The 25,946-nt window shown below is 37.3% G+C and overlaps 2 protein-coding genes across 3 annotated transcripts in view; both read left to right on the top strand.

The window, feature by feature from the left end:
• The window catches only part of LOC107037887 (B-cell receptor CD22), an 80,703-nt gene extending 63,099 nt beyond the window's left edge, over window positions 1-17,604 (top strand). Inside the window, exons 3-13 of one of the 2 annotated variants that reach the window (XM_015256734.1) lie at window positions 4,147-4,330; window positions 4,791-4,926; window positions 9,160-9,362; window positions 11,618-11,884; window positions 12,501-12,609; window positions 12,698-12,884; window positions 14,288-14,426; window positions 14,508-14,695; window positions 14,819-14,952; window positions 15,060-15,297; window positions 17,467-17,604. In XM_015256734.1, coding sequence (XP_015112220.1) covers window positions 4,147-4,330; window positions 4,791-4,926; window positions 9,160-9,362; window positions 11,618-11,884; window positions 12,501-12,609; window positions 12,698-12,884; window positions 14,288-14,426; window positions 14,508-14,695; window positions 14,819-14,952; window positions 15,060-15,297; window positions 17,467-17,574 — 1,893 coding nt within the window. In that variant the 3' untranslated portion in view covers window positions 17,575-17,604. Of the gene's footprint in view, window positions 1-4,146; window positions 4,331-4,790; window positions 4,927-9,159; window positions 9,363-11,617; window positions 11,885-12,500; window positions 12,610-12,697; window positions 12,885-14,287; window positions 14,427-14,507; window positions 14,696-14,818; window positions 14,953-15,059; window positions 15,298-15,630; window positions 16,381-17,466 lie in introns of those variants that run through there. The other variant, XM_015256799.2, reaches the window with a different exon arrangement.
• Window positions 17,605-18,761: 1,157 nt separating this feature from the next.
• Window positions 18,762-22,487, top strand: LOC107037339 (regulator of chromosome condensation). Its single transcript, XM_015255882.2, has 5 exons — window positions 18,762-18,872; window positions 18,991-19,074; window positions 19,180-19,559; window positions 20,424-21,063; window positions 21,775-22,487. Coding segments are annotated over exons 1-5 (1,296 nt in total). The 5' UTR covers window positions 18,762-18,871; the 3' UTR covers window positions 21,966-22,487.
• Window positions 22,488-25,946: the final 3,459 nt, after the last annotated feature.

Below are 25,946 nucleotides of genomic sequence, written 5' to 3'. Positions count from 1 at the left end.
CCCCCACCTTCACTCTCTTTCTATCTCGACGACTGAGGAGAAAGGAAATAAGAGCCCCCCCCCGTTCCGGGCTTGCGCGGAGATGCAAACTCCTCTCTTTTCAATTTCTTTTTTTTTCGTCTTTTCACACTGAGTGAGTACACACGCTTTTGCACGGATTTTAATCCCTTAAATGAGTGGCGCTGCTTTTATATCTTTATAAATGAAACGTGTATGCGGAATAAGTTTTTCGCTTTTTCGGGAATAAATTATCTTTGAGTTTTTGTTGGGTTTCGGGGAAGAGCGCGGGGAGTTTTTCAAAATCGCAGGGGTCTTTGTTAATGGAAAGGCGTGAGGAAAGGGATAAAATTGGGGTCTGATTTTTTTTCAGTAATGCGAATTGTCAAAGCAATAGGACACTCAATTTATGATGATGCAGAGATTGTTGTTATCTTCTCTATAATAAAAGGAAACCAATAAGACTGGTTCTTATTGTTCACTGAATTTGTTCGGTATTCAGTTCGAAATGATGCGCAAAAATTGGGGTCAATTATTCAATGGCCATCCTCCTGATTAATTATATTAGAATGGGGGATTGTATTATATTGGCGATGAGACCAATAAATCGTTTGATCGATCTATCGTGTTGAGGTGCGTGCGGAGCGCCCATTCGATCTCGTACGCATGAATATAACTAATTGAGGCTTTTTGTAATTTATTTTCCGGAAGTTACTGCAGGGGGAAAATATGAAAAAATATTCAAATTGAAATACATAGTGCGTTATTAAAGTATGATTTTTTTCAGGTTTTTTCGCATCTTTTTTCTGATTATATTCTGAATAAATGATTCAAAATATATCGAATGATTCCAAAAATCTGAAAAAATTCATGCTTACAATGATTTATGATGTTAAATATGTTATGATGTTCATGTTAAATATTACCGATTTTTCGAATTTTTCACCTCAGTCAATTTTGAGAAAAAAATTCCAAAAATCAAGCCATAGAAATTTTCAAAAAACATCATTTAGGTATATTTATGCGCATATTATTTATGTGTGAACCAAAATCTGAGCCAGTCTGTTGAAAATTGCGTCATGAGGGCACTTTTGGAGATTTTGTTCCGTTAAAATTTCTTTCTGATCAACAAAATATGAAAACCCAATTTTTTCTCATCTTTTTACATGAAAACTGAAGCAGTAAAGTGACCAGCACAATAAATGCCCGCGGCGATTTCGAAATTTCAGTGTAGTCTCCTCTTGAAGGGGCTGAGAGGGAATATCAGACCGTATTTACCGATTTCAGGTCGGTTAGTTGTCGTCGAGAGTGATTAAGTAAAATAGTTTCGCACGTGACTTCAATATTAGTTCATTACCTCGATCGGGGGGAAGTTTAACAAAGGAAAGAAGTACGTGCGGTTCGCGTAATTATTGATTTCCCGAACTTTTGTGGAAACTACGGGCATTTGTTACTCCGTGACTTGTGGTTATGGGCTGCACGGAGATGTAAGCGTCATCCTTGAGGTGGCGAGCGGGTGGGAGGAGGGGAGTAGGCAAACGTGCGGGCATCCAACAGCGCCAAGTGGTGGAAATACGATTGTAGTAAGACTTGTTCTGGACGTTTTTCTTGGACGAGTTTTTATTATGTACTTGGTTGAAATAACAGTAGTCATTTTATCACACTGGAGGAATTCTTTGGATTTTAAGTAACGACTACGTGTGCATTTCCAATTTTATTTCTGAAAATAAAATTGTTTTGGCGTTAATATTGGCTGAAATTTCAAGGAATTGATTGAAAAATCAATGAAACGGCAAAGTTTTGTTGAATTATCCCATGATAATTAATAAAAATAAGGAAAATTCAGAGAAACATATGCTTGAATTTTCAAATAATTAAAAATCCAGACATGTTAAGGAGTTTGCGTTTTCCGCTGCGTAAAATGTTTTACAAATTTCAAAGAAAAAATGAATTCAAGTTTGGAAGTCCATTGAATTCTCAATAAAATTGATTGTCAATTTCATTATTTTTCAAAATTTTAAATTTGTTCTAAAATTGTAATTCATTACCAAATTTCTACTGTTTTTACCAAAAATCCCAAAAATAAAGCTTCCAAAAGCAGAAATAAATTCTCAAGGAAACTAAATCTGATATTCCCTCAACGGAAATGTATGGTACAGGTGAAATTCCCCCGACATTGTAAAAACAATCGAACATTTTCACCCTAATGCCACAATACAGAATGTGTCTTGCTATACAAATCCACTTTTCACTAGAGTACATGCGAAAATGACAAGAGTGTACACGTGAATTGTGGCGGTGAATCCTTGTCGAATCCAATCGCCGTACACCAATGTATACACGTGTATGCCATACGAGAATGACGGATGCATTGGGTGAATGACGTTTTTCGATGGGCATTCCAAAACGTGATCCAATCTGGTTTGAACGCATTATGGATTCGTGCAGTCTGTTTCATCCACTTGATCTCACTCCATCAATATTTGCTGGAGAGCATCACAAAAGAAATAAAAATATTGAATTTCATATAACCACGTAGAAATAACTGGACTCTGTTTTCATTTCGAAAAATATTGCTCGAGTCATATATATTTATCATGACGTTCTGAACTTTTTCCTGAATAGAATGAACCATTTGTTGTTTATTGACACATAAATGACTTGAGGAAATTAATTCAAATAATTTAAATGCAATAATCCTTCATGATACGCGATCAAATAATTGGAAACATGAATATTTACTATCGAATTACATTGAATTCTCAATTGATGAAAAATTCCACAAAATCTTTACCTGAATTTTCCTGATTTCTAGTAAATTTCATTAAATAATTGAACACGAATTTGCAATCTCCATTAATTTTTCATTTCGCATTATGCATTCGTGCGGTTTGCTTCATCCAGATAATCTCACTCCATCAATATTTGCTGGAGAGCATCAGAAAAGGAATGAAAATATTGAATTTCATATAACCACGTAGAAATAACTGGACTCGGTTTTCATTTCGAAAAATATTGCTCGAGTCATATATATTTATCATGACGTTCTGAACTTTTTCCTGAATAGAATGAACCATTTGTTGTTTATTGACACATAAATGACTTGAGGAAATTAATTCAAATAATTTAAATGCAATAATCCTTCATGATACGCGATCAAATAATTGGAAACATGAATATTTACTATCGAATTACATTGAATTCTCAATTGATGAAAAATTCCACAAAATCTTTACCTGAATTTTCCTGATTTCTAGTAAATTTCATTAAATAATTGAACACGAATTTGCAATCTCCATTAATTTTTCATTTCGCATTATGCATTCGTGCGGTTTGCTTCATCCAGATAATCTCACTCCATCAATATTTGCTGGAGAGCATCAGAAAAGGAATGAAAATATTGAATTTCATATAACCACGTAGAAATAACTGGACTCGGTTTTCATTTCGAAAAATATTGCTCGAGTCATATATATTTATCATGACGTTCTGGACTTTTTACTAAATAGAATGAACCATTTGTTGTTTATTGACAAATAAATGACTTGAGGAAATTAATTCAAATAATTTAAATGGAATTAATCAATTATCGACTTTAACTCAATTAAAACATTTCCATTGGAAACATGAATATTTGATATCGAATTACATTGAATTCTCAATTGATGAAAAATTTCACAAAATCTTTACCGGAATTTTCCTGATTTCTAGTAAATTCCATTGACTAATTGAACACGAATTTGCAATTTCTCCATTAATTTTTCATTTCGCATCTCACTCCATCAATATTTCCTGGAGAGCATCATAAATGGAATAAAAACATTGGAATTCAAATAACCCCATAAAAATAACTGAACTTTATTTTTATTTCAAAAAACATTATTCGAGTCCTCCATATTTATCACGACATTCCGGACCTCTTTCCAATACGCTGAAGCATTTGCAGTTTACTACTAAATAAATAACTTGAGAAAATTTCGTGGTCGAAATAAAAATATTGAAGTCTTCATTTAGATTGAGAAAATATTTCGTGATTTCTTGATGAAATATTCCTCAATATCGAACGTCGCTCTCCTAAAAATTACTCCCAAACTGAAAAAAACTATCCAAATAATAATCATTCCTCGACGCATTGAAATGTTTTTTCAGCCCATCGGAATGCACCTCCAGAAATACGAATGGGTGGGCTCCCCGGACGTTGGTGACTGTTCGCTCTGGGTGCGAGCAGCAACCCTTGAGTTCGACGATGGTCTCTGGCAGTGTCAAGTCACAGCGGGTGACTTCATAACACAGGATGCATTAGCCTCAGAACCAGCTCGACTCGTTGTACGAGGTATGAAATAAATCCCCCTAAAACCATATAAATCCTCGTTTGCAGTGTATTTACGCCACAGCATGGGAAAAATAAAAATTTCAAGCTCATCGATTATGCGTCTCGAGGGTTTCCAGGGTCGTAAACCGTTGGTGGACGTTGATCGATTGCCAGGATCGAGAGTGCGACGTACACGACCCTCGGCGTTGTCAATAAATCATTAATTATTCATAATATACGCGGGGGTGGATATCACATTGTCTTTCTCTATTACTCTTGGCACGTAGGCAGGGGTTATAGAGGACACGAGAAGACCCGTTGAATAAAGGTTGATGAGGTTACGATTGGACGTAGGCACCAGTGTGTCACCACAAAAGTATAGATAGCTGCCCCACAGACTGACGAATTGAAAGGATAGAGCACCGAGTGCGGAAGGGCAACGCGAATTACGAATTAATCATCGCTAATTGTCTCATTCCAGTGAGCCCTCATCGTCCACAGATAGAGTACGCCGGTGCAGTAATTCTACCCGGTGGAAATGTGACAGCCCGAGCAGGTGAGATTGCAACGCTCACTTGTACGGCCCGATATGGCAATCCTCCGCCTCTAATTAAATGGTTTGTAATTGATAAACGTTATTGTTCTTTACTGTTTAACTCATAAGCTCTGGCTGATGAATACATCTTCTCGTTGAAACGAACTTCTGTCTCAGCTCCTGATAACCGCTGCCCAGGTGAATGGCCACTGGGAAAAAAGCTTTGTTTAATCGGTCGGTTGCAGGTAGAAAATGTAAATAAAATTACAAAACTTCATTGATTGAAGGACGCGTTTGCACAGCGATTCGAGGGCTCGTTGGCACTTCTCTTCAGGCGTTTTGTGGTCAATAATTAGTGGTGATATTGGGCACTGACTAGAATGACTTCGATTATCAGTGATTTTAGTTGCTAACATTTGGTGACTGAATCACTGAATTTCCGAGTTTTGCGCTCACTGAATTTAACAATTGCACGGAGAGAAATGTTCAGTAAAAATTACGGAACTCACAATTCGCTCACCGATTACGGAATCGGCTCAGAAAATTTATGTGACGGTATCGTAATTTTTCACAGGAAATTCAGGTAAAAATTACGGAATGCTCTGGAAAAATTCTGTGACAGTTCTGTAAAATTCCCGACAACCACATTTCGCTACGGAATTACGGGAAAGATACGTAATTTTTACTGAATATTTCTCTCCGTGTGGGAATCCCTGATAATTGGGGATTAATGCACGGCCCTTGAAATCAGTGACATGTTCCGGTGACTTTCGTCATTGAAAATACACAATATAATGAAAAAATCTGTAGAAACTATAAATTGCAGTCCAATTATTTAATGGAAATTGATAAAATTAATAGAAATCAGGAGAATTCGGGTTAATACATGCTTCAAAAAATTAAAATATTTTCGCAAGAAGACCCGGTAAACCGCGATTCTAACCTCGCTTCGCTCGGTTTGATCGCGGTTTACGGGCCTTCTGACGAAAAATTGCATTCATCCCACGCTCTAAAAGTATTTTCTGACGAATGTGATTATAGGCCTCACCTTCGGCTCGGCGTACAAAGCCACATTCGTCAGAAAATACTTTGTGGACCTTGTGATGAAAATAACTATTTCATTGTAAACATGATTATTCAGTACCAAATCACATTGAATTTTCAATTGATTGTAAATTCCAGAATCTTTCGACCTGAATAATTGAGCTGAAACTTACTATTTCCATTGATTTTTCCATCAACTGTCTCTTGATAACAATTTCCAAGAAAGCTCCGGAAGATTTCAGCCAAAAAATGCTCTTCAAATAAATAACAAAATTAAAAATATAAATTTTATTCCGTGTAAAATGCGTCATCACTCTGTGTGTCACATTAATTGAACTTAAACTCACAGTTTCCATCAACTTTACCCTCAACTATCACTTGATAAAAATTTGCAAGAAATGTACCGGAGATTTTATTAAAAAAATATTGTTCAAGTAAATTAAAAATGCGACTTTTACGCCCCTGAAATTCTCCTAGATTTTTGGATTTGATTAAAATTCATTCCCCGTCACACTCGAATTTTTTCATCCTCTCAAAGATTTTTTGTCGAATATCTTATAAATGTAGCCACACGACGCAAACCGTGTGCCTCCACTTCGCACGCCATGAATAGTCATGACTGCTCTGCATGTTCTATTAAAGCATCGGCGAGCTCCAGACATGTACATCGTGAAAAATCTTCTCCACGAGCCCCTGTTAATGGCATCCCCCTGTGCCTCCCAAAGCGCCCAAAAGGTTGATTGTAAAATCAAATGGCTATTATTCTGGGTGTTAGTAATATACAAATAATACTACCATGAAACCCTCAGGTGCAACACAGAATCCCATTGTGATGTATAATTCACGTTATTAACGCATTCCTATCATCGGTTTTTTGTTTATGGTTTTAATTTGATGGTTTTGTTTACTTTTTTTTCCACCCCACATAGGTACTGTTTTCGTTGGCTCTGGGCATAGTTACCAGCTGCAATTTTTCTTTTCAACTTCACGCAGTTGTTTTGTTGCTCGTTGCATTTTTCGTTCAATGCTACACGTGGAATACGAAATTTCCTGGCAGACTATGTGCCATTGGCATACCAGTGTGCGCCACCAGTCGTGCTTTTAAATTCACGTTTCGGGTGGAAAAAAAATGAAAAAAAAAAAACACACACACACACACATACACATTCAACTCATACACACATTGAGCGGTAGGCGGCCTCAATACTTTCAGCTTACTCGCATACACATATACCAGTGAATTCTTTCTACTGAGAATAAAAGAGATCCCACAATCGAGCCTCGTCTATCCTGTGAAATCGACTCTCCACGTTTTCGTATAAAAATCCCATTCGTTTATTTCCGAAATCTCTTCCCACGGCCTTCCATCACCACAAAAAAATCCACGCAGGCATACACACGTGCACACACGTACACGCCTCATTCTTGAATATTCAATCACCGAGCATTTAGGAATGCTCGTCTGATTCATCTCTTGAGTGTTTTTCGAGGGATGAAAAAATGATGGAATTTCCCTGCACTGAGGTGATAGGTCTGATTAACACATGAGAAAATCAACCCAAGGGTGGTAAATATTCGGTTTTTAATAGTACATTAGAGTACAAGGGCACAAATTTCGTTTTAAACGAATGTGTAGTTTACAGGTCGAGCCGAAGGCGAGGTCTGTACACACATTCGTTGAAAACGAAATTTATTACCCAGTGCTCTCTAATATTTTATGTCAAGTCGTGCAGAAGCCGAGTTTTGAGCAAGCCGCGCGAAGCGCAGCGTGCGATAAACTCGACTTATTGCACGGCGCGATATAAATGAATTTTTTGGGGTTTAATTCAGCTATATCGCCGTCGCGAACCCTGGGTAATGCCGAATAGCTATAAGTTTTGTATTAGTTCTCCGATGTTCAGATTGTCCTAGTGATGATGAGAAAAATTTTATTGATTATTTTTCGGATTTCGACCAATCAGAGCGCAGTATTTGAGGCTACCGACAGTTTTATTTCGGATATTTCCTCCTAGCTTTTGAATATTTCGCAGTAGTTCTTCATTTTTTTTACCTGAATATTTCGCAGTAGCTCTTCATTCTTTTGGCTCATTTCAGATAGAATCTTATATTTGACAGTCTATGGAAAGCGGGTTATTCTATTAACATAATTCGTTTAAATCTTCCCCAATTCACCTCCTGATGTTGTCCACTCTCTGCTTGGCCAAATCTGATTGGGAAAAATCGCGAGCGCTCGGGATTTTTTAACCTGCAAAACTTGACACCCTCATTTGTGTGCAACGAAGCTATCGGGAAATACCCGATAATTTTGAAGCTCTTGAGGTATAACTACTGAAAAATTTTGTGAATTCGATAGAAAATTACATTGGATTCCTGTTGAAGTTGTATTGAAAATTCCAAATTCAGTTTTAAATTCCACGCCGAATACTGAAATTATCGTTAGTGTCAACCTTTTGTGAGTGATAATTTTTTATTCTGGGTGCCCCGAAATGGCGCGTGATGTGGAAGTGGCAGCGCTGCGTTGGTTGCACATTGGCCATGCCATCGAGGATGAAATATTTACGAATGTTCAGGGTTCGAAGTACGTCGATCGAAGCACCCTAGTCAAACGAGAGACTATTGTTGACAAAAAAAATTGAAGAAAGAATTCGAAAGATTAATTTCTTACACTCATCCAAGTTAGACCTCATAGAAAAATGATCGGAGATGAGTATTATTTCTTTGACATTTTGAACTCATTTTGAATTTATTCTTTCTCTTTATTCTTGTTTTCCCATCCGGGCTCACCATAAAAAAATTACCATATGTTGGACAATTATGAAACCCTTGAATATTCAATCACCGACCGTTTAGGAACATCTCTCGAATGTCTCTCAAGAAATGAAAAAAAATGCTGAAGTAATGTATCTGCAGTAATCCCCAACCGACTGCGAGGTTCTACGGATAATTCGTTGCAATTAATCGTTCTTCTTTTCTGCCCAATCGTGCGTTATAATCGACCTCCCGAGGAGCTGAGACAGGAGGAAATGAGTAGAAGAAAATTCAAGATCTCGGTAACCGGTGAAAAGAATGGGACAAAAAGGGGGAAAAAAGACCCTTATTTTTTGCGACGGTTTCTTGTTAATGAGAAGTAATGCACAAAGTGTACGATTTTCCGCGGGGGACTCAGGTGGCTTTCACATTTACCTGAGGTTGCGAGGGTAAATAGACGGGGAAAAGGGGGAATTCAGGATTTTACATTGTGGAATATGCAAATTGCTGAATGTGCCAGCAGGTATTTGAGTCATACGGAGCTGAGACCGCAGGGATCCCAGATGAATGCAACGGAGATTGATAATCCACGTACGTGGTCGACAAAGAGTATCTGCAATATTGAGGCTGATAGATCTAGGTATGGGCAGATGGTGCGTTGCGAAGCCATTCATCCAGCCTATCCCATGATGTCTTCGAACACTGATGTTCGATTTGATGTTAGATGTGAGTATATTTGGGTTTTCAATATGTGACGACTGTCGTTATGACGAACATATTGACGTTTTCGGCATCGTCAGAGGTTTCTTTTGGGCGGCAGTTGATCGATAACTGTGAGATATTATTATTATATTGTATACAAGAAACACATTAAATTTGTCATTTTCAGTTTTTGTCGTTTGCTTTTTTTTATGTGAAATTATTTCTAATTGAGTGATTTTTAGGTTTATTCGTCATTTCAATTGATTTTTTTTCCAGATACACTATTGAAACAAAATTTAATATTCAACTGGAAATGCAGTGAAATTTTTAATTTTTGAGCAGCAGAAGGGCAATAATTTAATTTTTTAATGGAGACCGATTCAAGAATTAATTCACCAAACTTTTCCTGATTCCTATTAATTTTCCTGGAATGATTGAACTGAGCACAGTTGATTTTTTGTCGAACTGTGAATTTTCAAAGACAAACTTCCTCGAAATGTCATTCGAAAATTTCCAACAGTGGATCTGCCAATTTTTTATATGTAAATGAAATTGAAAATGAAAAAAATTAATTGCCACAGTCTTAAATATAGAGGGAGAAGAAAAATAAAAAGGGATAATAAATCAACAAATCCACAAATGAATTATGAGAAAGCCCCTTTCATCCCCAACACCTCCAAAATGGAACTTTGATACAAAGAAAACGAAACGAAAAACCCGAAGCCCCTTCCCATCGGAGGAAAAAAATTGCTCGGAACATTTGTCTTTATCTGTCAAGTTGTATTATTTTTGTGACTGTTATTTGATATAGTGGACACTGGACCAGACAGAAAGCACTCTCCCAGAATCATGTTTGCACTCACCGGTTCTCCTCCTTCCCCATTCCCAACCCTGTCCATCTATGTACATATACACGCAATTCTCCACATTGGTGTGACACATACTTGGATTCAACCGTGACACTTCTCTATATCTACACTGATATAAATATATATAGGTACCCCTGTCTACTCACCTCTAATCGCCATCGATCTTGAGGTTTTGCTACGTGACCGCTGACTGGGATTCCATTGCTCGATTCCTACGAAAAAGCCACTGAACAAACTATCCCCTGAATTAATTCCGAGTAAGGGAGAATGGTGATTTGAAATTTCCATTGTTGAATTCGAACTCTGTTCCAGTTGAATTCGAAAACGACGAGACTCTTTATTTTTAGGGTGAAAGGAGAAATTGTTATGATAAAAAACGTAAAACTTTTTCATTTGCCAAATTTTTGTTGTCAAATGTTCATCAATTCAATTTGCATAAAACATTATTTTAATAACGTTATGTAAAAGTATTATGTTTCGTATTATTTATTGTTTAAGGAAGATCAATAGAGTAGAATATACTTGAAATTTCTACTGGAACTTATGAAACTTTATCGTGTTATTTTTACGAGATATTTCGATAGAAAAAGTCAATAGATTCTAATTTTTCTATAGAAATTTTTGGGCATCAATTTTTCCAGTTGTTTCCGCTGTATTTTTATTTGTTTTTCATACTGAAACAATACAAAATATTTATAAAATTCATGTTCAGGAATTCCTAGCAACAAATACCAACAGAAAAATCAACATTCATAGACTTTCGTCTTTACAGAAATATCTATTGAAAAACTCACGGCAAAGGGGCACAATTTTCAATAGAATTGGAGCAAAAAACAGATAGAATTTTTAATACAATTTTTAATCGAACTTCACACATTTTCATATGTGATAATTTAAATTATCTTCTTGACTCGTATTGACGTGAAAGAAATAAACTAGTATGAAATTGTTCATCAAAACTTGAAAAAATTAGAAATTCATAAAGCAAGAATAACTTGCACTAGTTAAAAAAAAGAGAGAGTGGCCTTGCACTGGTGGGCTGAACTTTGCACTGCATGCGAAATTTGGACTGCGTGTAATAGAGAAGAAAAGATGAAATTGTGAATGGGTCAGTGGGTGTTCATTCGCGCGTATTTTGAAATCATTGTTACGTGAAATGGACAGCTGCGCAAGCTATCCCAGTTGGACTTTTTGGTTGCAAACTGGAGCCCCAGCTCCTCACCTCTCACATTTCCATAGCCGACAAAAAATTAATTGCCATGCCATACGATTGAGTTATATCTTTGGCTTACTTTTCAATTCCGACTCAATAAAACTCTCGATTGCTCTCTTTCTTTTTCTTATTGTTTACGATCGAGTGAAAAATTTCAATGGGAATGATAAATTCACTGCGGGGTGTTAAAAATTCAGATGCACCAGAAACACGATTGGTCGGAGTTCCGCCTGGACAATTGGAAGAGGGTCGTGATAAACTTGAAATCCGATGTATAGCTAATGCCAATCCAACCGCTGCTATTCTCTGGAAACGTGTTCGAGGAGCAGACTTGGAGGTCGTAACCATAGGCGAAACACTGATGTACTCGCCGATTCACAGGAATCAGGCGGCGACTTATGTCTGTGAGGCGTCAAATACCGAGGGCGAGAGCAGTCCTCTATCCATCCAAATATCAGTCAATTGTGAGTATTCACAGAGAAGAACATTTCTACACACGAAAAACCTCGGAAATCGAGCACTGAAGACCTACATATTTGAAGGGAGAAAAGAGGAACAGACGAGTTCTTCAAAAGGATAAGATTCCGCTTTCGCAGATTGGACTTGAATTAAAAGAAAAATTATATCGATCATGGAATTGCTCATGAATTGAATTTCTCATGTTAAGCGATCACTGAATTTCAATCACAGCCGGAATTTCCGAACTCATTGTAGATTGAATATTCCATTCAATATATATTCAATAGATTTAAAACTGAAAACAATATTCGTATAGACCTAAAAATTGAAATTGTATTGAATATTCAAGAGATTAATTGATTCTTCAATAATAACGCATGACAATATCAATTAGTCGTTGTTAAAAATTCAAATAATAAAGTTCCAACAGTGGAGAATTAGAGTTTTTTTCATTATTCTCAAGAGAAAATTTTTCACAATAAATAAAAATCGTACATATTTGCAGGTTTCCCTGCTCGACAATGTTCTGGAATTCGGAGATTTTCACTCGAAACTAGAAACTGTTTCCATTTGATTTAATGCCCATCGAATACCCTTTGACCTGTAAATTGAACCTTGCAGATCCACCGAAGATTGATTCAGTCGGTCCAGACAGATTGTCAACAGCTCTCCTCTACTCCGGTGCATCTTTCGAGTGTCACGCGGACGCGATGCCCTCCGCCGAATACAGGTGAATCCCCTCCCGAACCTTCAACCTTCAACCCCTCAATGCAAAATCCGCCGACTCCCCGAATTAACAATGTGACTACTCGCTTCAGGTGGGAGCAAGTATTTACGGATGGCCGTCCGCCAGCTGAGTGCGGTCGAGGCCAGCGTCTTATCCTCACAAACGTAACGTACGAGCAACAGGGTCAATACATATGCCTAGCATCAAACACGATAAATGGAAAACTTCGTGAAGTCAAAAGCTCACCGGTAGCTCTGGAGGTCGTTGGTGCCCCGAGGGTAAATCCCGCTTTATCGTTTGCTTGTGCGCGGAGTAAATCCTGCGGAAAAATTACGTGGCAAAAGGGAAAACTGTGAAATGCTCTTTCGGGAATTTTTGCGTAAAAATAAATTTTTCCTCTTGAATTTTGGAAATTTTACGGATTGAAACGTCACTTCCACGCGTTGAACCTTAATTTTTACCTGATACTCCATAAAAATTCCCACGGAGAACATTGATTCCGGCGAATCTGTACATGCAGAGAAATTCTCTGGAATAAATTCTAGTGCTAGCACGGGAAAAAGAGCGCAAAGTGAGGGTCAGGGAAAAATTCCGGTGTCGGCAATGGAAATTTTATTGCGGAGCACATGATTTTTTCCCCGTTCCCCGAATTAGAATTATTTTATTACATACAAAATCAAGCAACTGTATTATACAATTTTTCAAATTTCATTATAATTTTTATTTGATTAATTATCAATCAATAATTCCAGTATTTCAAATATTTTATAAATCAGCAATCAACTTCGCGAGAATGATGATTATTTGATTAATTGAAAAATAAAATTCCGACATTTACAATGAATTGTTTAATTATAATTGAGAATTAAAAATTATTTTCAAATTTAAATAAAAAAGTAATGAACTGTGATTAATCTACGGTAAACGTCTTTTAAAATTACTCAGTAATAATTTTTTCAGAGTCCCGTTTTTACACGAAATTTCCACAGAAATTCCCGGCAGTTTTATGAGAAATCCCAAGAAATTACCTCAACAGCACTAAAATTTTTCATATCCGGTGGATTCACAGCAAAAACGAATGTCTGAATTTCACCCACCTTTTATAGACATTTTTCAGACACTAAAAAACGTCTGAATAAAGTGAAAATTTGTCTGAATTTCAAACATGACTTAATGCACTGATAGAACGGTTTAGTCGAACCAAACGAGACTTTTTAATTATTACCACGATTCGTTAACTATTAACGAATCGCGGTAACAGTCAAGAAGCCTCGTTTGGTGCAACTGAATCGTTCCACCATTTCTATCAGTGTATGTTTAGGCACTTGTTAATCAGAAACATGAATTAAGATGTTTCATTTCAAACCTGAATTAAGATGTTCAGGTGCCTGTTCGTAAGAAATTCAGACAAATGTTCTTTTTATTCAGACGTTTTTTAATCTCTGAAAAATATCTACAAAAGATGTGTGAAATTCAGACATTCATTTTTGCTGTATTAGGATTTTTTCTCATTACCCGCATTAGAATTTCTCGAAAGAACGTCTCCCCACGTAGCGATACGCCACAATGTCGCCCAACAACGTAATTTTTCACGCTCTCCACAGAACTCTTCCCGCAGCTTCTTTCACCGCGTGATATTCCCTCGTTTATTCCCCCACTAAATACATTCTACCCATTGCAGGTGGTGAAGCCACTGAGCACCGAGAAATACGTAGTTTCCACGACAGAAGGCAGTACCGCCCGATTGGAAATCAGATTGTGCTCTAATCCAAAGCCCCGTCTTGTAGCCTGGGAATGGGGCAGTACGCGGCTTCACGCTGGTTAGACCACCGTTAATCTATTCATCAATGCGAAACCCTTCACTATTTCCCCTCAATTCTCATCCTCTTGTATCATTCAAGGTGAAGTTCTAGAATCGAGATACCGAGCACTGGATCTCGAGCCCCTGCCCATGGAAGACTGCTTCCTGGCAATTCTGGAATTCACAACAACGAGGAGAGAGGACCAACGGGTGTATTACGTCATCGTGGAAAATGATCGGGGAAGTGACAGACGAGCTCTGATGTTGCGCGTAAATGAGCCGGGTCAGGTAATTAATCCCTGCAAATCAATTGCCCTCAGCATCGTACAACAGCACCCCCTCCCCCCAGAGATAATTGAGATTGTTTTTCCTCTCCGTGTTTTATCCACTTTGTCGCCATCCTCATTCCAGATTCCCCTAGTCATCGGCGCGGTAGCTGGTTTCACAGTTCTCTCTGTCTTGGTAATGGGTTTCATCTGTTTTATGCGATCAGACAGATGCTGCGTGCCCAGAAACACAGGTCCAACTCTTCAGCAAGTCCATTGGTGAGTGCACATACTTATTCATGAAGCATTTTCTAAATTGAATTTGGAAGTTATCCTCCCCCCCCCCCCCTCCCTCGCCCTCTAACCCTTGGTACTCTGGGCCGCAGTACAAAAGCATCTAATGCGATGATAGAGGACCCAAGACTAACAGTGGAGCCAATGGATCGTACGTCTCAACAGTTCGCCTCGGAGAAGCGTCAGAATCACGTATTGAAACCCGTCCCAACTCAACAGTACCAGCAAGACTGCTATCAGCTCAGTAGACACGAGCCATCGCACGAGTCACACTACCAGAGGCATCTTCATCACAGTCAGGGTCTCCACGGGCCCCAGTACACTCTGCAGGTCAGATAATAATTACCGAGTTAATTAGGGAATCCAGTGAAGTGTTTCACCTCGCAACACATTTGTCTTGTCCATGTAGAATCAGTTTGTTTAATTCTCCAGCGGGTGCTTCATCTCTTCGTTTCTTCACCCTGTTTATTGTTTATATATTCATCGATTATATTGAAATTGCACAGTTGCCAAGTATGGCCGTGAGTAGACTGCTTGCCAGCACGTTAGCAATCCAAACCATCTCCATTCCTTCACAAACTTGAGAATTGCATAGTTAAGGGTTGAAGAGAATATCACGGTTGTGTCGTTATGCCTGGAAGGAAGTATTTGTTTTGGTTACAGCGTGGAACTGGCCTCAAGACAGAAAGACTCAATGAAACAAATTCAATCCGCAACGATTCGCGACCTCGTTACAGGACCTAAGACCTTTAAACGGTTCAACAACTTCAGTCGGTGGTACTGAAGCAACATAGTATTATTAATGGAATCGCTCAACCGAGCCAGTGACGCTCTTCCAGATGTGTAACTAAATCAAAATGACATTATTATTGTTAATGATAATATTATGGAAAAGTGAGGACGATGAGAGGATTATTTATTAACGGTGACACGTTTACAATGCCCAAGCGTCAACTCTCAGAGAGATTTCATTCATTTGTATTATATAAATGCATTTCGATGGTGAACTGCTGACTGTAAAAATTTTGGTGATAATGTGTATTATTCAATTCGAGGTAGTTTTTCTACTCGAAGCACCGAACGTTTATTCACTGTCGTATGTTAAGATTATTCAGGAGGCTTGCGACGAGCCGTATTATTGTGTTCAAATGGGATATCTGTCTGCCACTTCAGGTCTATGCGCGGAGGAAATAGGTGGGGGAAAATTACAGAAAGAGAGCAAGTAATTGCACTGTTAGAAATTTCTTGAAATTTCAGTCACAGCGTCATATGAAGGTCTGATGTTGTGAGATTGAAGTCAATTTCAAATGGAGGGGTTCACTGCATTTCTCATTCATCTTGAAAATTGAAAAAAATTGGGTCTTTCATGCTGAAGAATCATTGCTTTTTCAATGAAAGCTTGAATTTCCAAACTCATTGTGAAAATTGAACATCATATACAATTCAATTTTCAATAGATTGAGAATTAGGAAACGTTGTTGCCTGAATTTTCACAATTTTCACGGTTTTTCAGTGCCGTATGGACCTGAAAATTGAGAATTACTTGAATATTCAAGAAATTAATTGATTCTTCAATGAATAAATACACAGAAATTTTATGTAACTTTGTCATTGTTAAAAATTTCAAGCTTTTTCGCTTGAAATTTCAAGAGTAATTTTCTAACAGCGCGGGGGGAATTTTTCTTCTGGGTCTTTTTTACTGTTCGGCAAGGAGAATAATTGGGAAGGGCGATGAATTTTCTCCGCTTGATCTTAAAAATTCACTGACTGAATTTGTAATATGTTCTGTAATAAAAACTCATGCAGAATGCCATCGAAAATTACGGTAGAGGAAGTTCACTACAGTGAATTCTCATATTTTTTATCTTAGAAGGCACAAAATTCCTCTGTGAATTAATATTCGTTCCTTAACACTCAGAAATAAAAATTGAGAATAAAAAATCAGTTATAATTATTACTACTTACGTTTCGTTTCACAATTACGATAATTTTTCCTCAACTGTCCGTATAGATGATACATTAATTACGTAACTAAACATTCTCCCCAATTCAAGTCATAAGAACCTTCTATTCACGTATATTTCCTTTCCTTCTCTCACACATGGTTATGATTGTATTAATTGCGAACGCTACCTCACGAAAGTTCATCTCATTTCGATAACCGACGAAGAGTGAAGAAGAGTGTTTTTTCGAGAAATTCCTAGGAAAAACGGAGGAGAAGAGCGTGCGTAACGCTCTCCAAGGAGTGTTGGCAATCTGCTATTATTTCTTGCTCGTAAAAAAATTGATTGTACATTATGATATTAAAATGATCACCATCCTGAATGTGCATTGTATCCATTGCTATTTCCTTAGATACCCCGCAGCCGCAATAGTACCACAAAGAAACCCTGTTAAATAAGGCCTCAGTAGAACCCATAGTATAGCCCATTGTTGAATAAATTGAAAAAAAAAAAGCGAAAAATCTCTGTAAGATAGCGGTTGATGATAACTGTGCAGGGGGAGCAGCTGTTTCTGAAGCCAGAGCGTCTTGCCACGTTGAAGCCCCAGAACAAAAAGGAGAAAACACCGCAATATACCACCTTCAAACCCACTATGACACATTGAAGATTTTGTTATCTATTTTATATCGATATGCTTAGGAGAAATAAATGGCATTCAATCAAATTATATTTCTCTATGATTAATTATGATTTCGTTGTGTTTATAATATTATTGAGACCCTCACGCATCAGGAGAATTCCTCCATATGAAATTTGATGAAAAAATCGATGGAAACTGTACATTTTCGTTGAATTATTCCGGAAAAATTATTAGAGGTGAGGAAAATTCTGGTGAATATGGTGTTGAAGTTTCATGTTTTGATTGAAAATTCAAGTAATGTGGGATATCCTCGTCTTCCTGCACCCCAAATGTTTTGGTTTTCTTGAATTTTCAGTGAAATTTGAAATTTCATGATTTTTAGCTTCTCAAATTGAATTCAATGTGACTATCCTGACTCTCTCTACTCTATATTGTTGTGATTGTTTTGATGAAACAATCAATGGAAACCAAATTTTACTTCAATCATTCTATGAAAATTAGTACTGAACATTTCTGTGTTGCTGGGAAATTCGACTACGTTAGGAAATTCTCGTGTTCCTGCTGCTAAAAAATGTGCAAGTCCCCTGAATTTTCAATAAAAATCGGAAATTATAATTTTTACCTAATATTATATAAAATATAATATTATTAATATATATTTCTAAAATTATAGTTTACCCCAAATAAAATTCAATATTTCACCCCTGAAAATCACCACCAAAATGAGTTGAATTTCCCAAAAGTGGCAAAAATCTAAAGAGGAAATTTTTGACATGAGCCATAAGTAGGTGGAAAAAGTATTCAAAGTCACTAGCGCGGGTTTCGAATGCAATTCAGATCCACCGAAAGCGCGCGCTAATTTCCTCCGTACCCTCCGCCGTTTACCTACCGAGAGATGCCCCAGTCTATCGACGGTTGCTGGTAAAGGATGTACCGAAGAATCGGCCAGTAACCGTGCGTCGAAAGCAAAACAACACAGGAAATGACGTCACATTCTGCTCCAAAAAGCAATGCCATCCACATAGCACTACAATCCTCAAATTAACAACAACTTAATATCCCCCACAATTCCCGAAATTTTTATGAACCGACAAAAATCGAGGCATTTCGATAGAAACTAATTGAAACATCAATTTACTCCGACTCAACTCCACCGAAATTCGAACAACCGGAAACATATGTTGACACTGGTTCAGTGCGTTGAGCCCAACCGCCCTCGGGGCACTTTTCAACCGTTCTGAGTGCTAGCAACCGGAGTTTTGGCGCCAACAGACATTCCCAGAGAAAAATACCATTATATCGTTGAAAATCGAGGAACAAAAGTAGGTAGTCAATGAAAAACCAACGTCGAGTGACTGGTATTCTAAAAAAACGTGAGGTTGTGAGTGAAAATACGTTGAAATTGACGAAATCTCAAGCATAACCTCAAAACTGTTTCAGTGCCGCCAAAGAAGGGTCTCAAACGGACTGCCTCATCAGCATCGAGTGATGGAAGACCCTCGAAGGCCCCCAAGAAGAAGGAAGGTACGTCATACACCATAGTATAAATAAAAAAACTCATGGTTTAATTCATGATAACTGGAAATCACCCAAACGTGCAGTCTAGCATCACTTTCTCGTCATTTCCAGAGCTAATTGTGAAACCAGACTTGCGACATGTGTCCACTGCTGGAGTCATCCTGGCTGTTGGTCAGAACGATGTGGGACAGCTGGGGCTGGGGGATGATATTCCAGAGAAGACACGTCCAGCAGTCGTTCCAGATTGCAACGAAATCGTGGCTATCGCTGCTGGGGGCATGCACAATGTTTGTTTGACGAAGGCAGGAAAGATCCTGACGTTTGGATGCAATGATGAGGGCGCACTGGGGAGAGACACGTCGGAGGAGGGCTCTGAGTGTATCCCAGGGCTTGTCGATTTGGATGGCAAGGTCGTGCAAGTCACTGCAGGGGATTCTCACAGTGCTGCCTTGCTCGATGATGGACGAGTCTTCGCCTGGGGGTCCTTCAGGGTAAGGTTTCATGAAGATTGCTCTTTAATTCGGTATTTTTTTAATTTATGATGTTATGCACTTCTATGGACGATGATAGTATAAATAATGGGATGTTGGAAGAGTTTAAACGATAAAATAGTATTGTTTGAACGTCCCAGTATTTATCCTATTGATTTTTTAACTATTGATAAAGTCGTAATGATTATTTTATCATTTTTCTCGTTTGAGTGGATGTTTTGACCATTGAATTATCTTTGTCGTTTTTGTGATGGTTCTGTTGATAACTTTAAGGTGGTGACATTCCACTGGCGGATTTTTCCCAAATTTCTGTGGATGTTGTTATCGAAAAATGAGTCAATTTCTTGAATATTCAGCGAAATTCCAGTTTTCACATCCATCTATTCAAAATTTAATTAAATGCGATCTCAGTTTGATTGAGATATCATTGAATTTTCAAAATCAATCAGAAATTTCATGAATGATTTCATCTCAAGTTGAATTCACATTCACAAAATTGTGAATTCCCATGGAGTTGCTACTCGAATTTCAAAGAATTTTTGATAGTTTCTGTTCTTATTCATTTTCATTGTTATAATTGTAAAAAATTTCAGGGTAAATTATTTACTTAAGTGAATAATTAAATATTCATTCAAACAGTACAAAATTTCATAAATACGAAAAATCATTAACAGAACAACTTTTTGTTAACTCAATAATACAGGTCAATAAAAATTGCCCTGATGAGAATTTCCCTGAGAGTTGAAACTTTGAGATGAATTTTACAAACATAATTTATTAATAATAATTATTAGTATATTTGTAAATGTTAAATGTTGTTAATTTTACAGTTTTAGATTTGTGAATTCATGTATTTCATTTCAGGATGCACATGGAGCGATGGGTTTGACAATTCGTGGTAACGAACGCCTACCAGTAGAATTATTACCCTCAATAAAAATAGCAAAAATAGCATCGGGTGCTGATCACTTAGTAATGTTAACTCAGAATGGTCGTGTATATACGTGTGGATGTGGTGAACAGGGACAACTGGGTCGTGTTGCATCGAGAACTGCTGACAGGCACAATCGTCATGGCGTTGAGCACCTCTTAAAACCAGATTTAGTTGAATTCAAAGTGTCAAAGAAACTGGAATTTGAGGATATCTGGGCAGGGTCGTACTGTACCTTTGCCAAGGAGCATAAAAGGGGGGATGTCTATGTATTTGGGTTGAATAATTATCATCAGATTGGTTTGGAGGATACTATTCCGTACTTCCATCCAAAACTGTCGAAAGCCTTCCTTGGGAACAAGTGGCAGCTCATCAGTTCTGGGATGCATCACACGATTGCTCTTAATGAGAATGGGGAAGTTTTCGTTCTTGGACGCAAAGAGTATGGGAGACTTGGACTTGGACCTGATGCCACTGATGTCGAGGTATTGACTAAAATCGCTAAATTTCAAGGTGAGAAGATTATTGACGTGGCAGCTGGCAGCGCACAGTCTTTTGCTGTTACGGATTCTGGTGAGCACAAATATGTAGAAGCATTCTATTAATGCTTCTCTCTATCTATGAATGAAATTACAATTTTAAAATGCATTTAACAATGAGAATTACTGAAAAAGTGTGGAAATTTAGGCAATTATTGTGTTGCATTATCAGCCTATTCAAAATTTAATTAATTACGATCTTTAATTTTTACACTGAGGTTGATAATTCAAGCTTTAAGTGAAATATCAGTCAATTTTCAAGATCAATCAGAAATTTAATGAATAATTTAATGGACAAGATTGTAAATTTACATGCAGTTTCTGTTCTCGTTCATATTCACAATTATTAAATATGCAAAAGATTTCAAAAGATATTGGAGGAAGTGATAACAATATTTATCTCATTGTCATTTTGACACAAATATACAAAATAAATAAAAAAACGTAATTCTCCAATAGTTTAGTAGAAAATTTTGTTCTGTTAAATTCTGTGATGACAATTGCCTCCCCTAAACACAAACGGAAATAGCTTACACGAGTTTACAAAATTGTGAAAGTTGACTAAAAAAGTATCATTAATATTAATTAAGTGGCTATACAAATGTAGAATTGAAAAAAACTTTGAATTCTTTAGAAATGTTAATGATTCACTGAATTGTTGATGATCAATTTATTTCTGACCTGAGTTTAAGAGAAGAGTCAAATGTTCGTCATAAAAAAGTCAAATAATTTGTGACTTTTCCAGGCCAACTGTACGCATGGGGAATGGGAAGCAATTCACAGTTAGGTACAGGCGAAGAAGAAGACGTTGACACTCCGGTTTTAATAAAAAGCAAACAACTGGAGGGAAAAACAGTGGTCAGAGTGGCTGGCGGTGGACAGCACACTCTCATCCTCGCAAATACTCGCCCAGTGAAGGATAAAACCGCTGGTTAACACTCCCAAAACACTTTAAATGAAATCAAGAAGTGCCACAATGAACGTTTGTACATAACGTTTCGTCGTTCATAGAAACTAATGGACTTGAATTGGAACGAGTGTTTTTGTTCATGAAAATTGATTGAATTTTGTAGTTTTTTTTGTGAGTGGAGTTATGTACACACGTTAATGCTCATTTAATTTGTTATGAAATCATTGGTTGGATTATTGTGACACGATATTGGAAGAAACAATTTTGAGTTAATAAATTTTCTACTTAATTATCAGTAGGAATGACGTAATTATGTGTAATTATCAGGGACTTGGCATAAAATAGTTTTTTGTTCTGTATTGGTCTTTGATTATTTGTAACAGCATTTGTTTTTAATTTTCGCTGGAGTTAACTGAATAACAATTGATATATATTTTTCAATGAATAATTGGTTTATTAATCAACCCAGTGTTAGAAATCTTCAAATTCAACGAAATTTAGTTTATTCATGAAAAATTAAAATTAATAATTGCCTAAGTGGCCATAATTGTCACTATATTTCATTGTTCTATGGATTTGACTTATTTTATTTTATTATATTTTTATTTACCTAAATATTCAGAAATTAAATTAATTGTCAATAATAACGTAAATGGAAATTCCAAATAAATAATTTAGTTGAAAATTCTCGGCCCTTGGCTGGTTTTTGATGAATATCTGCGAATCTGAAGGAAATAATGAAATTATTGTAATGACCTTTTTTGTAGAGTGACTCGAGGGCTCCAAAAAAGTCATGACAAGAATTTCGCTATCTCCCCTAGATTTCCAGATATTCGTTAAAAACTAAACAGTAATTTCCAGAGAGTGTGGAGTTGCTGGATTTTAACAGTAACAATTGAACAGTCTGCAAGATACTTTAAATGCATTTAATCTTACGTAATTATTACATTGTAATAATAAAATTAAGACGATGCTATTGAATTATCACTGCTCTTCTGCTGTTCATTCATGGATATCTGGGTGAGTTTCTTGCCAATTCTCTCGTGGATATCAAGGTACTTGGCAATACAGCGATCTAAACACACCGATTCCCCTTTTCCTAAGTCTGGCTCTGAATATTTTGGTAATATACATTTTCTGTGACACGCCGACGTCATTCTGTTGTACATGTCAGACATCATTTCAATCTCCAGATCCTGGACCAATTTCAATTTGGCCTCATCCAATTGCGGAAGGCCAGCCATTCTCAAATTGTATTTCTTCCCTCAGAATTGTTTTTTATCTCCTTCGCTGAATTTTGCCTCGCAAGTTTCCTCTTTAACATCTCCTCTCGACGCCTCTCGTATATTGAATTTTTCGATACGGCGAACAGGGACAAACCAACGACACTTGTAATTACCCTGTAAATAATTATTTCGTCATTAATTTGCGGAGAAAATCGCATGATGGTGATGATGATAAGTATCTTTCATTTGGTTAGCGCAGGTTAGAATCCACTATTTGTTAATGCAATTGCAAGAAACAGAGAAAATGACAGTATAATTACATACCTACCAGCAAGTTAATATCTTCGATGTTGTCGACTCAAACATAATTCGTGTAGTATCCTAGATTTTAATAATTATTACTATTTTCAAAACTTGTACGTAACATGGGAATAAGCGAGCATTGACCGGGGGAGGGGGCGTTTGTACAATCTAGATGGACATATTCCGTTTTGGACAAGATCTAGGGAAAATGGCCACAGTACGGAAGGCGGTGGAACACATGGGCATGGAAATTTGTGGACACATTCCCGGATGGGCAGATTCTGATAAGGTGGTTAAAAAAGGCTCGGTATTGGAGATATCTTCAGGAAATGTCTTACCAGTCGACATGTTTAGCGCGGCGGCACGGTGAGAGATGGCAGGATTACCCTCGTTTCAAGTGGAATTACTAACTGAATCGAACTGGTCAGCGAATATAATAAGTCGATAAGTTGAATTAGCCAGTGGAGAAGTAAATGAGCTATTGCAACGAGAAAATGTTTTGAACGGTAATCATCAATTTTGGGCGAATTTTTTGCGCACACTCGGAAGCGCCATGGATTTTTCGAATTTCTTCGTCAAGTGAGAGTCGATTTTTTATTCGTAGGTCGTTAGTTATTTTAAATTACTAATCAATTGAGTAATAGTTAAACACTGAAAAATGCATTACATTCATCTGCTAACGAATTACAAGTGATTTACCATTTTGATTTGTTTATAAATAACAGTTTCCGGCGGAAAAATCCAAGATCTGACACTTTGGTTCTCGTGACCCTTGTGACCCTTTGACCGACTTACCCTCTGAAAAAATTCAAGATCTGACACTTTGGCCCCCGGTAAAAAAAATTTTTCTCGAGTTTTTACTTTTTCCACATACTTTTGAGAGTTCTGAATAGCCCGTCGCTTAAATAGTTGGAATCAACGTTCACCCGGCTAAAAAATTTGATTTTGGCGAAAATCGACTTTCCCCCTGGCAAAACCGAAAATCTGACCCTTTGAAAATGTGAAAAAAAAAACTTTTTCAGTTTTCACTTTTTCCACATACTTTTGAGAGTTCTGAATAGCCCGTCGCTTAAATAGTTGGAATCAACGTTCACCCGGCTAAAAAATTCGATTTTGGCGAAAGTCGACTTTTCCCCTGGAAAAATCCAAGATCTGACACTTTGGCTCTCGTGACCCTTGTGACCCTTGTGACCTTTTGACCGACTTACCCCCTGAAAAAAACCAAGATCTNGAAAAATCCAACATCTGACACTTTGACCCTTGTGACCCTTGTGACCCTTGAACCGACTTTCCCCTCGGACAAATCCAAGATCCGACACTTTGGCCTCCGGTGAAAAATTTTTTTTTTCATTTTTCACTTTTTCCACATACTTTTGATAGTTCTGAATAGCCCGTCGCTTAAATAGTTGGAATCAACGTTCACCCGGCTAAAAAATTTGATTTTGGCGAAAGTCGACTTTCCCCCTGGAAAAATCCAAGATCTGACACTTTGGCTCTCGTGACCCTTTACCATTGTGATTAGTTTATAAATAACAGTTTCCGGCGGACATCTCCTGTTGCTCTAGTTTGATTCAGTTTGTAATTCCGCTTGGAATGAGAATAATCCCGCCATCTCTCAACGTGCCGCTGCGCTAGAAAATTCGATTGGTAAGACTTTTTCAGAGGACATCTGCAATATCGAGCCTTGTTTAACCACCTTATTAGAATCTGCCCGTCCGCGAATGTGACCACAAATTTCCGTGCCCATCTATCTGTTCCACCGTCTCCCGTACTGACGCCTTTTTCCCTAGAACGTGTCCATAACGGAATGTGTCCATCTGAAATGGTACAAACGCCCCCCCCCCCCCNCCCCCGGCCGCTATAGGTCAATTGAGTTGATCTTCTTTAGTCGCATTTGGTGGCGCTTCTGACGGCGGGAGAAAACGCAGATTCAAGATGTTGAAAAATATTCACTTGTACAACTAGAGTGATGGGTATCTATCCAGGGAGAAGTAATAAGAATTGAATTTGAATAATGATGAATATTATCCAAAAATTCATTATCATTTCAGAAAAACCTGTTAATCTCTCAAAATAAATCAACCTTCAAACGCCTAGATCCAATAATTTAAGATTTGTTTCTACAACTAAAGATTTATTTATTCCTCCAAAGGGGAATAGCAAACTATGAATTCATCGTACCTCATGAAGAATATCATCTAAAAATCTACTATGATGAGAGAACAATCCTTTAATCTACCTCTTGAAATAAATTAAGCTTAGAAATCCAAGAAACAACAATCTAAGATTCGTTTATCCAAATTCTATTGAAAATTTTTTTTTTCCAGCTGATTCTATTGGATATTTAATAAATAAAAGTCAATAGATTTCGAATTTCCGTTTCAAATTTTCTCTTAGATTTTGCCTATTAGAATTATTGGGCACAAATTTTCTAACTTTCTCCCGCTGGATTTTGTTTTGTTTTGCATTGCAGAATCC

This window comes from Diachasma alloeum, unplaced genomic scaffold (assembly GCF_001412515.2).
Source record: "Diachasma alloeum isolate Michigan unplaced genomic scaffold, Dall2.0 Dall_scaffold_00176, whole genome shotgun sequence".
Taxonomy (NCBI): domain Eukaryota; kingdom Metazoa; phylum Arthropoda; class Insecta; order Hymenoptera; family Braconidae; genus Diachasma; species Diachasma alloeum.
Note: the sequence above shows the minus strand (reverse complement) of the source record. Positions and strands in the feature narration are given on the sequence as shown.

Bases quoted from the DNA above. Each gene is read 5' to 3' on its own strand.
- LOC107037339 (XM_015255882.2), top strand. The intron at 19,560-20,423 runs GTAAGGTTTCAT...ATTTCATTTCAG, and splicing joins TCGCCTGGGGGTCCTTCAGG to GATGCACATGGAGCGATGGG. The intron at 21,064-21,774 runs GTGAGCACAAAT...TGACTTTTCCAG, and splicing joins TTTTGCTGTTACGGATTCTG to GCCAACTGTACGCATGGGGA.